This window comes from Cyprinodon tularosa, unplaced genomic scaffold (genome assembly GCF_016077235.1).
Source record: "Cyprinodon tularosa strain WSP-4 unplaced genomic scaffold, ASM1607723v1 ctg345, whole genome shotgun sequence".
In the NCBI taxonomy this organism is placed as follows: Eukaryota; Metazoa; Chordata; class Actinopteri; order Cyprinodontiformes; family Cyprinodontidae; genus Cyprinodon; species Cyprinodon tularosa.
Window position 1 is genome coordinate 561,596 of NW_024039058.1, and position 12,495 is coordinate 574,090.

Consider the following 12,495-nt stretch of genomic DNA (forward strand, 5'->3'; position numbering starts at 1 on the left):
CTTGTTGTCGGAGTGAATAGACACCTTATTGGAAGCAGGCAGTACTTAATTTAGAATGTCAAGGGCTGCAGTTAATGCGAAGATAAGGGCATTGCTGGGTTTTGTTTTGTGAAAGAAAATCACCCCCTCTTCCAGAAGCATTCACTGGGATGTATGCAGTAGAGCAAGGAAAGGACATCTGTCTGTTACTTCTTTCCATCCCTATTTTTTACTTTTACTACTGTACAAGCAATACAATTAAACGAGCCTGTTTTTCTTGTTTTCTTTTGCCCCAGGTTGAAGTTGAAGTGGAGAATATGGACAAAGCAGGGAACTTCATTGGCTGGCTGCACATCGAGGGTGTCAATCTGTCTGTGGCGCTGGTAGAAAACGCTCTGTCCAAGGTCCACTTCACCGCAGAACGCAGCGCCTACTACAAAGCGCTGGTCTCAGCAGAGGATGCATGCAGACAAAAGAAAGAGAAGGTAGGTTTCATCATCAGCCTCAAGTGCAGCAATGACTGTGTACAGTTGAACATGTTTCAGTGAGAATCTGACGTCCAATTCATAAAGCAGCCTCATGAAGCTGCCAGGAGATGAACATCCCTCACTGTAATGCCACTGTAAATTTCATTCAGGCAAAACCAAGATAGTATCTAGGTTAGTTTTGTTTTGTTGTACTGGAATCTGAAGATATGATCTTGCACAACCAATAGTGTCATTTATCTTTGCCCTCTTATTGAAATATACAGTTGTCACTGGAAGCAGAACCTTGAGGGGGGAAAAAAAAATCAGTATATATTTTTCCTCCTGTCATGTCTGAGATGTGGTGTTCTAGGCAAGGCTGCGAGTTTGTCATCCTGAGTTTGATACCTTGCAAAATGCAAAGTGTCATCCAGTTTTCCTGCTTGCTATGCTATTTATCTGTAATTTATAGGTATGCAAAATGCTGAGTATTAAAGGAATAAAGTTTTTTTAAGAAATTAAGTTATTAAAAGTACTCTAAATTATGGGGATTTCTTTCATTTTTGTATGGAAAATGGCATCATGTCATATAGGTTCTGGTCCTGTTAGAAGACCTTATTTTTCATCCGACAGTTACGAAGTTCATGATATTCTGATTTGTTTGAAAAAAAAAAAAAAAAATGCCGACCCCTTGTGTTAAATTGAAAGCTGGAGTTTTTATGGTTGAATTCTTTACCAGCTTTGCATAATGTATCTAGAGACAGACAAGTTTTCCAATTCACCCCTTCAAAATGGTTCAAACTTTGTGATTTTGAGCAACAGTTTAGCTTAGCTGTAGCAGGTCCCTGCTGTACAATACTGACACCACCATGTTTAACATTAGGACATTGCTAAACTACAGATCTCTGCTGCTTCTCCAGAGTTACCTTAGGCTCCTATGCATTTTCTCAGATTAATATAATCCTTCCTCAAGCTCTCTGTAAAAGGTTTGAACACTAGTCATAACTGAATTTCTCCATAACTTTTGCATTAGGCTCTACATGTTTACTAATGTTCTCCAACAAACCTCTGCTACCTTTACAGAATAGCTATATTTATTCTGTGATTAAATTACAAACCGGTGCAGTCTATTTACTTACAATGTGATTTCTGAAGGCAGTTGGTTGTCCTGGATTTTATGTAGTGGTACAAAAGTGGAGGAAGTTTATTTCCTTAAATACTGTCCTAAAATTTGTGGTTTTAATCAAACAAAATGTGAAACTGTTCCAGGTGTACCTCCTGCAATTTAGTCTAGGTTATTTGAACATATAATCAGAAGCAGTTGTATGTAAAGCTTTAATATTGTGAAGTTCCCCCATCCAGGGTTGCAAATGGGTATATTTGCTGTTATCATTGAAGCTGTCTATCCTCAATGGGAGTTCTGTGATGGATGGTGGCCTCTCTCACAGTGATCCTGATCTTGCCTTGCATTTTCATTATGGCTCCACAAGTCACCCCTGGCAGATGCACAAAGTGCCCAGCCAGCTGTCAATGTTGTCCTCCTTCTCTCTGTCTGTGTAACTTATTTCTTTCACTTGCTCTGTCTTTCTCTCTCTCCCACTCTCTACTTATTTCGGTCCTTGAGGACACACAAATGCCTCCTCATCCCATATAAATGTGATGTATCGCCAGAGCTAAGAAGAGGTTGTTCTCTCTCACTCCGAAAAATCTATCATGTTCATAGTTGCTGTGTTCCTGTGGTGTTGTTTGCTTTCGGCTCTTTCTTTTGTTACAATTACTCTCCATCTGTGGATTCCCCTCCCTCAAAACACTGGCAGAGGGAGATGAATATCTCTAGAGTGGTCCGCAGGTCAGCCTTTGCTTCTTTGAGGGGAAAAAAGAAAGGAAATAGATCTCTCTGGCCATATGAACACTCAGACCCTGCCATGTTCAGTTTCACCACACCTTCCTGACGGCTCTAAGAATTTCAACACAGGTTTCTAGGTCCTGCTTTGCAATGTTGAGACAGGCTGACTTTAAACACAAGGTTTTGAATTGAACTGACCTGAGGTAAGATGGCAGAATGAGGCCTGGATTGACCAGACAGATGGTGATTATGGTTGATGTTAGTGTGCCAGAGGCATCAGTGGACAGATCAGCTCCAGCCTGGTTTGTTGTGAACAGTTTGGTGTTTGTATTGTGCAGGGTTCCTCAGTTTAGCATCAGTGCATGCTATGCAACTTGAAGGCAGATGAGGTGGGATTTGGGGCTCTAATCAACCCTTCGAGACTATCTTGAGAAAAGCTGAGAGCTTGGCAGTTTTTTCCCCAGTCTTTTTCTTTTGAAGTAGTGGCTGGTCCTTGTCTGTGTTGGTCTGTTGTGAGGTAGGGCAGGCTGCATCCTTCACCATCTCCTTTCCTGTTTCTATTTGCCTTTTCTTGGTCCCTACGGCTGTAGATGCGGAAGATATCAGTTGTTGCTGTGTCAGGCGTCTCTACAAGAAAACAAGGTTGTCTTAATAAACTGAAGGATGTGCGGAGCTTGCAACACTCACACACAAACTAACACATTTATGAAGGAAAAGTTTGTGTTGGTGGTCCAGCAGAGACAACAAGGGGGGGAGAGGCTTGCTGCTGTAGCATCCTACACCAAAACTGCTTAGCTGTATTGTCTTAAGTGGATATGAGATTTTGCTAAAATGAGACCAATGGGACAAAGTGATTGTGTTTTAATTGAGGAATTCGAAAGGGTTGGATCATGAGTCTTTGCCAGAGTTCAGCATGTTTAATCTCACCTATCAACTCCTCTCGGAACAATATATGGGACACCCTGTGAATGAGACCTTTACATAGGGATGTTCCGTAATCAAATATTAATGTATCGCAATATAATTTTATTCAATGACGATGAAATGACATTTGAACACATTTTTGGTATTTCGATGTACCTGGTGATATGGTTTTTATGGCGCTTGTCACTGACTTACGTTCTGGGCACAGGCTTTTCAGGTCGAACAGAAAGAGCCACAGTTCATTGGCTACATTAGCAATGAAACCATAGAGAAGGAGCCTGTGCTTGGCAGCTATAGGCTGTAAGTCTAAACGTGGCAAGTTTTAGCTACAAAATAAGTTCCCATGAAAACGTAATCAAATGTCCTCGTTTTAAATGACCATTAGCCATTACCAGTTTGTCCGTGCAAATGTCTCTGACTTTAGTGTCTGAATAAGAAAAAAAATGTTTTGTGCAGACTGTGGAAAGCATGTTGCACCTATGCTAGGTTCAGACCGTATGTGATAGAGGCAGCAGAAGCAGCTAGATTACATGCAAAGTCAATGGTTGACACACGTCAAGGTGCAGCAAAATGGCCTGCAGCGCTTCTAGAGCAGCAGGGGAAGCGCATCTTGACACGTCGAAGCAGCTGAAGCAGCGCCTCGTGAGCATCTGAGGCGTGAGACGCGCTGCTCAAGCAGCAGCTGCTGGAGTTGGAAATATTTATCTGATCTGGGAGCTGGCAGGGAAACAGTCACGGCACTGCTGATGTGGATTGCCATTATAACTCCCCTGAAACAGTTTATGAACGCTTAAATGAATAAAAATGTCGAAACCTGCCAGCAAAATATGCTCACTTTTCTTATTCTGGTGCCTGCAGTTTGGATTACGTACATAAAAAAAACACCTTCCTGCCGCCGCAAACAGTAGCGGAAAAACGCCAAGAGGTGACCGGCCCAGAGGCTGCCGTTAAACGGGATTTCCAGTGACAGAGCACCACCGGTGTGTGGGAGACTCAGCGGCTATGACACCGAAATAGTATTTGAAGGCAGGATCATAATGTTGATGAACTGACTGTTTTTGGGTGGACTTCCTCACTTAAAAACCTATTAAAACTACTTTTTACCCACTGATTACAGCAAATATAGCCAAGCCACTATCTGCCATTGAACGCAGGAGCAGCATAAGCATCAGACCCATCTGGACACACTTTAGTGGACACACTTCAGGAGCGTCAAAGATGCTCTTGAGGCTGCGTCAGACCTTAATATGTACAAGCATCAAAAATGAAGCAGCAGAAGCTTTTTTGCTGCTTCCACGGCTTGCGGTCTAAACGAAGCATTAAAGAAATAGGTGGTCGCAGAGCTTAAAGTTAGCTAGGGTAGAAAAGCTGAGTGCAGTCTTTAAAACAAGAAGAGAGCACAAGCTTGTCACCACAGACAGGGAGCCATCCTGTGACAATATGGGATGTGTGAATTGATTAATTTTGTTTTGACAGAGCCGATCCCTGCTGAGATAAAGGGTTGGTTCAAACATTACTAATGGTGTCATTAGGGATTGCTTTTGTTCTTACAAAAAATGAGAAGCACAAAATAAACAAGGGTTTTATTAAAAAACAAAAATGGTAAATCAAGTCTAGAGTAGGGGGCTATGACTGAGAGAGGAAGAAATTAGTTTTTTAGAATTAATTTGGGAACTTCAGATTGTATTTTCAGAGCTATAAATGAGTTGTCTCCCATTTTATTATAGTTAAGGGTGCTCCGATTGATCGGTCACCGATCGTTATCGGCCGATAAAGGCTTTAAATAGTTTGATCGGCGGTCTCCATAAAGGCCGATCAGATGGGCCGATGAGACGCACTACTTGTTGGATTCACTCCTCCGATTCCTCTAGGGGCGCTGTAGTTGCTCTGCATTGGTATGCGACTGGAAGTGGTGAAGAAGAAGAAAACGGACGGTGGTCCGGTAGTGCATTTAGGTAACCTACGCGCAGCTAAAATAAAATCTTGTTTGTTTAAGTAAATCCATTTAAGTTTTATTTTTATTTTCAACCAAACAAAAAAGGTATAAAGACAGATATTTCTCCGACGCACTCAGGCCCCGGATTCGCGGGCTGCTTTCTGATGTCCTTGTCCTGGAAGCGACTGGCACTGAGCCCCCAGAGAAAGTCGAGCTGGCTCCTTAAACGCTATGTAGGCTGAGTTGTTGGATGAAGACGGGGAACATGGTGGCGGTGACATCAGCAGCTCAACATCATCGCAGATTAACCTCTACGTATCAGAGCCAGTCATCCCACGGAGCGGACAGCCGCTTGTTTTTTGGCGAGACAATAAAAGTCGTTTCCCCGCTCTCGCACAAGCAGCACAAGCCTACCTCTGGGCTCCGTACACAAGTGTAGATAGTGAGCGACTTTTTAGCACAGCAGGGAATATTGTAGATGAGAAAAGGAACAAGCTGTCTGCCAAAAATGCAGAGATGCTTATATTTCTAAAGCAAAATCTGCCATTGATTCTTAACAAGTAAGCTTTAAGAGAAATGGCTTTACTAATCTCTATTCCTCTTCTTTCTTTCTAATTGACTCATGATTTCCATGCTGTGCACTTTAAATGTATGTAGATTTAAAGGAGCTAAAAGAACATTTAAAGTTAGCATTTGTTTGAATTTTACAAAACTTTATTACTACTGAAAAATATCTGAAGTGATTAAAAGGACATTTTAGACTTTGAGCTAGGACAAAAAGCCAAACAAGAACTGATATATTATCTAAAGATGTGTGACTGTTCCGTCATGGCTTCTATTTTCAGTTAATTACCGCAGGACAAGCCTAAAATAAATACCTTATGCCTTTTTATCATGGCATCCCAAAATATTTGATTTTGTTTTCTTTGCTCTGTACTTTAAGTTTGTGTAAATTAACAATGACAGATTTTTTGTATCTTATTTAGAAATAAGGCTTATTTGTTAAGCTCTAAGCTGTTTAAGATGTTTCTAAGGAAGTAAAATGTTGAATGTTTTCTGTCAATAAAAGTATACAGTTGACAATTCACAATACATTATGTTCTGTTAATTTTAATACATATACATTTTTGTTAAGACTATTAAAATTGAATATATGACATGATAAAAGGAAGGCTTCAGATAGACCCAGTGATCGGTTACTGGTGATCGGTGATCGGTTTCAACCAATACTGCTTTCAGCAATCGGTGATCGGCCCCAAAAATCCTGATCGGAGCACCCTTAATTATAGTGATTGTGAACATGGTCTTGGACATATGATAGTCAACCACCAAAAAATAAAGGAGCCAATAACCTAAAGAAAGTAAGACAGGCAATAGCCTCTGCATCAGTGTGAAGAAGGCTAAGGAGATGGTGGTGGATTTTTGAAGGGACAAAGATCCTCTTCATCTCTTGTAACTCGGAGGAGCAGCTATGGATGTTGTGTCCAGCTACCGGCACCTGGGTATGCATTTATCTGGGCTTCAACTGGAGCGCCAACACTTCCTCTCTGGAAGTGTCTCTGGCCGTTTCTCAATTCGCAAGAACAAGTACAGACTCGTGTTCTCGCCAAGTCTGTTCTTGAGAATAACACAGGAAGGTATGGACTCTGGGAGAACGGGAGCATGCAGCATAAATCTGGGTCAATTGGAACAGAAGCGTACTGATGTCACCACACGCTTGGCTAGTCTGGAGCTGCATTTCACCTCCTGTTATTAACCGTTTCTTGATGATAATAAATTCTAACTTTTTTCATTTATTGGGGGAATAATAATTAACAAAGACAATAAGCACACATTAAATAAACGCTTTGCCAAATATGCCAGTGGTACTTTATACACAACTATGCTGGAGGAGGGCTGCTGCAGACTGGCTAACTTTAGCCCTGGCTAAAGTTCTCTCAACACAGTCCTCTCAACATCTGAAAAATGTTTTAATTAGGCACTAAATCAGTAAATGGGCCATATGGTGATGCTTAAGGGTAGGGTTGGGAATTGAAAAGATTTTCACGATTCCGATTCCCTTTTCGATTCTATGAAACGATTCGATTCTTTATCGATTCTTTTTTCGATTCCAATTTGGGGGAAAAAGGAGAACAAACAGTTTGATTATCAGAATCAACTTTGTTTACTTAACTATTGCACAATCTTACAAACTCAACAAGATCAAGATGTCCACAGGAAATGTGAAACTGGAGTAACATCTGTGTTTAAATGAAAAATGAATACAAGAACAAACTTAATAACCAACAATGTCTAATAACAAATGATGGGATAATAACCTATTTTAAATAACAAAAAATACTAATTATAAAACAGTAGTAGCACTGCAAAAAATGTAAATCTAAATAAGTCATTTGTTCTTAAAATAAGTTCATTTTTTCTTGAATTGAGTAAGTAAGTGACACATTTTGCCAATGGAACAAGACAATTTACATTTGAAATAAGAAAAAAACTATTGCATTGTCTTATTTCAAGTGCATATTATCTAATTATCTTATTTTAAATGTAAAAATACTCATTCCATTGGCAAACTATCTTATTTACCTGCTCAAATTAAGGGTAAATACACTTGATTTAAGATATTTTTACTTAATTTCAGATCGTTTTTGCAGTGAGGGAAAATTAACAATTGTTTTGCAGAAAGATGAGCATATCTGCTTTTTCTGGAAGGATACGGGATCTTTCAGCGCTTATGGTGTCTCCAGCCGTGGAGAACACCCTCTCAGATGGGGTGGAGGAAGCCTGCACACAGAGGTAGTTTTCAGCCAGTCCAGATAGCAAGGGCAGCGTATCTTGCTTCTTCCACCACCACAGTGTGGCGCTATCCCTGCAGGGGATGGAGGGCAAGCTTTTACAGAGCTGGATTTCCTGATCTACCCTCTGGGCTAAGGAAAGACGGGGCTTTGATTCACAAAGTGACCGCAGCTCGTTGTCTTCCTCCTCGAATAGTTCTTCCAACTTGCGTAACTTGCGTAACTTGCGTAACTTACGTAAAAAACGTGACGTAAGTCGTGCTCCCCAGAGCCGGCGCTCTAGGCTCTGGTGCTGCGGGAATCGAAAAAAGAATCGTTCAGCGAGCTGCCAAACGATGCCATGGAATCGGAAAATACGGAACCGGTTCTTAACAGGAACCGGTTTTCGATTCCCATCCCTACTTAAGGGTATAATGTTCTCACCTCAAATTATCTTAAAACATACTTTTATAGAACAACGGCAACAGAAAAGTGAACTTTTAACTTAATACTCTGAGCTCTGTGAGTGCTAACCTGGAAGCTGCCACTGCAGCAGTGCATGCTGGGACAGCTGTCAATCTTCAGAACGGACAAGTCTGCTCTGATGCATACTCGGTAAAGAGGGAGCGGCGAGGACAACATCCGTTCTCGATCTTCTATTCTTGTGTATTGGAACAGTACTAGGCGTTTCACGAGGACATGAAAACGCAAAAGTATACATATTGAAAAATGGCCTCTATTTCCTCAAGAAGCTACAGAGAGCTGGACTCAGGAGCTCAGTCCTCAGGAGGTCTGTGGTGGTGGAGCAGCAGCCTTCCCTCTAACTCCGACCTCTGCATATCAAGATGCAAGGGGATAGCGCTCCTCATAAAGAAGCACCCCACCCATCCTGGCAGACAAGCAGCTAAGGAACGAACATTCAGAGTGAGACCAACAGGCTCAGAAATACTTTATCTGAGTCACATTGAGGCTTTTAAACTACAGCAACTAGTAGGCACGGTGGTGCCAGGATCGTTTTTTGGGTCTGTTTCAGCATCTCAGTTAGTGGTACATTGTCCAGAGGTGGAGAAATATAGGAAAACTTACATTTTTACTACAATTCAACAACTGGATTAGTGAAATTTGTAAACAATGGATGGTTAAAAAAAAAAAAGCTCTGCCCTGAGCAGAATTAGAAACATGTGAACTTTACTTAGACTATCATGTTTCAGAGCAACAGTAAATGATATCCTGAAGTTTGCAGCTACCCAGATAGAAAGATCTCTTAATCTTATTGACAGCTACAGAGGGAGTAACTTCTTTACGACTAGCGAAGAAACATTTCACCAAATACTGGTTGAACCTCATTTCACGATTTGGACCTCATTAGGATTAAAGAAAACGATCACTCTATTTCTTTAAATTATTAGTAGATGTTTTGAAATATTAGGAGTAAAGCCTTAAAATCTGGACCATTAAATAACTTGTTAGTCTAAAATTAGCTGTTTAAATTTTTTTATTCTTCATTAGAATTCTCATTGCAGGATTTGAAATTTGTCCATGGATGCTGTTCGCTTATGTTTTTATTTTATTTTTCATGGAATTGTTCATTTCCTCTGCTTTAACTTTTTGGTTCAGTGGAGTGTTTGATATCTAAGATTGTGAGAATATCCAGGCTGTAAACTACAGTTAGTGCAAAAAACAGGGAATTTTGTCTTTTTTAATAAGAGATGTCTTAATGCTGCGGCTGATGTGTTTCTCTTGCTGCAGGCAATAGAAATAAATGTAACAAAAAAAGCAGCACGATCTTGGCTCTATGAATTGGGAGCAAAGCTTTGAATGTAGAGACATTGGCTGAGGCTTTGATTCCAGTTCTCTCAGACTGAGCAGGTGTGGGAGTTGGTTTGTCGTTTTATTGGTTATGCCTCAAGGTTGATCTTATTTAAAAAAAAAAAAAACTAAGAAAATTAAGAAGCAGGGTCATGAAAGGAAAACCAATCTGCAATCCCAGAAGTGTTCAGTGCATTGAAAGTTAACACTTTCTTTAATTCAATCCTTCATTCCTGATTGTTTTTTACCATTTTATTTCTATATATGTCATAGGAGCTTGCTTCTTAGAAACAAAAAGTAATCCGGTCCCTTCATTTTGCTGTGGTAACCGTTTGGTGCCTTAATTACTGAAAATAAATGAACAATTTGAACACTTTATATTCCAAATGGTGGTTTATGTTGATTTTCTGTAATTATCCAACCTTGAAGGAGATTAACCCGCTCCCATGGGTTTAAGAGTGGGTAGACAGAAAATGAAAAAAAAAAAAAAAAATGGGAAGAAGAAAGGAGCCCAAAAGACGATGTGACAACCCCTGTTAAAATATTTCATGTCACGGGACTCTTCTTCTTTGATCGCTCCCCGCCCCCCCCCCAACCCCCCCCCCCCAGCCCAGCTCAGTCCTCTTCACACACCACTGTCTGACTTTAATCTCTTGAATGTTCTTGCCTCGTAACGCTCACTCTCATCACATGTTCGCCTTTCTTATGTCCTCCTTGGGCTGATCATCGAACCCCTGTCATGCTCTCTTTTGCTTCATCTGCTTTGACAGTTTTCGGATCACGAAGGACAGCTTGGACTGCATAAAACTGAGTGAGTCAGGCACCTGCATTGGTTGTGCTCTTAGTTTGGAGGAGGGGCAGGGAGAAAAAAAAAAACTAAATCCAGGATCTGCTGCTGCCATTCCTTATGCTTCACCAGTCCATCAGCAGCACTTGTCAGAAGTACTTGAAGCAGCATCTTTCTGACATTGAACTATTTGACGTGTCCTTGGCAGACCCTGATTGAAGTATATAATCTTGTTTCAGGATTCTTTTTTCCCTCCTGAAAAGTTAGAAGTCCAGCTGACTTGACTGACTGTCCCTTGCATTCCAGGGCTGACTCTCTAGTAAATAAACACATGGCTCAGAGCAACTATTTTGGTTTAGAGCAACTCACTCCACTTGAGCTTTGCTCTGGGTGAATAAGTAAGCAAATATCTTCAATACAGTATACCAATTATAAGTGGACATAAAAACCAAAAAGCGAATATTATTTCAAACAGCAAGGCTATGTCCAATGCAATTATGTTTATTAAACTGCAGATTTAAGGCAAATGATTTCAAAACAACTATATACTCAGACTTTTTTATCTGCAAAGGACTGGCTCAATTTGATTTTTTTTTTTAAGATGCAGTAGGTATCTGTAGAGCATTCTAATTCATGCTTACTCAATAAGTAACAGAGGAAATCATCAAGACCAAAAGAAAATGAAAGCATTGGTGGAATTCTGCTTTTTTGAAATGAACATAAAATGATGTTAGTGCTATCTAACATTAATTTTTAACCATTCAGAAAGCTTTGGCAGAATTTAAAGCCTCCTAATCTTAAGTTTGAGCACTTTATTGCTGCTCCTCTTTCTCAGATCAACAGCATCAGGTTGTCGGTCCAGCAGCAGTCACAAGTCATTTAAACTCCAAGGTCTCTGCTTCTCTCTACACAGTAATTCTTTGACTCAATCACATTGAGGGTGTGTGTGTGTGTGTGGCAGTGAACAGGTGTGAGAGTTCTATGACTCATCGTGCAGCAGTCCTCATCCTGCAGAGCCTAAATTACCTTGTTTTTCTATTGTATGTTTGTAATCTTCATAAAAATTTTTGAAGTTGCTATCGACTACTTCCTCTAAAGGTTAGATTTTAAGTTTCTTCCTTCTGTTGCAACAGGATGTATTAAGACAGTAAGATGGAATCAGCTGGTAAACGGATGCTCCTAAATAACATATATGCTGTGATCATATCTAGAAAAAAAGGCATTTAGCTTCTAGCAGGTCTGGGGTGATTCAGTTTTGCAAAACACCTAAAAAAAAGGTAGAAAGAGATCCAGCATATTCTCTGCTATTCTGTTGCTACCTGTCACTTTGAAAATTGACATTATTTCTGATTTTTTTTTTTCACGACAGACTCCAGGGCTTTCTAAAATAGAAATTCAGCAGTGTTGTTCCACTAAGCCTTAAACTTTGTTCAAATAAATGATCAACTTAGGAGATTCAAAGCCCTACTAGTATTTTTAAATTTGCCGGATAGAAAAACTCTATTTAAGTTAAATAACTCAATGCATTTGATGTATACAAAACTGCAATCTTACCAAACTGTTTTTTTTTTTTTTTTGGACTAATCCTTAACAGATGATGATGGACAGTTAATTGTGAAAAAGGTTAATCAAATATAATGTATGTCACTGAGGAAGCCAATGACAGAAATAAATGATGGAATCGAACAGCAAAGTACTGTCCAGGCTGTAATGTTTGTTCTGCTGTGCGGCCACCAAACCTTAACACCTTCAAGTATTGAATCCCAGTCCAACTGTTTTGGACTGGGATTTAATGTCTTTTCTAACCAATATCCAGTTTACCTATTCATCGGTCTATCAATCTATCGGTTTACCTGTCTGTCCATTTCCTTTGCCACCAATTAGTCATTTACAGGAGCTAGTCTACCACTATTATAGATCCGGTATTTCATCCATCCTTCATTCCCTTCCTTCTGCACAACCTTTCTTTGCAGTCAAGT

The 12,495-nt window shown here is 40.1% G+C and overlaps 1 protein-coding gene across 1 annotated transcript in view; it reads left to right on the forward strand.

The window, feature by feature from the left end:
• snd1 (staphylococcal nuclease and tudor domain containing 1) overlaps positions 1 to 12,495 on the forward strand; it is a 229,952-nt gene that overhangs the window by 143,228 nt on the left and 74,229 nt on the right. The window contains exon 17 of the mRNA XM_038294784.1: positions 276 to 464. Within this exon, the coding sequence (XP_038150712.1) occupies positions 276 to 464 (189 nt within the window). The remainder of the gene's footprint in view (positions 1 to 275; positions 465 to 12,495) is intronic.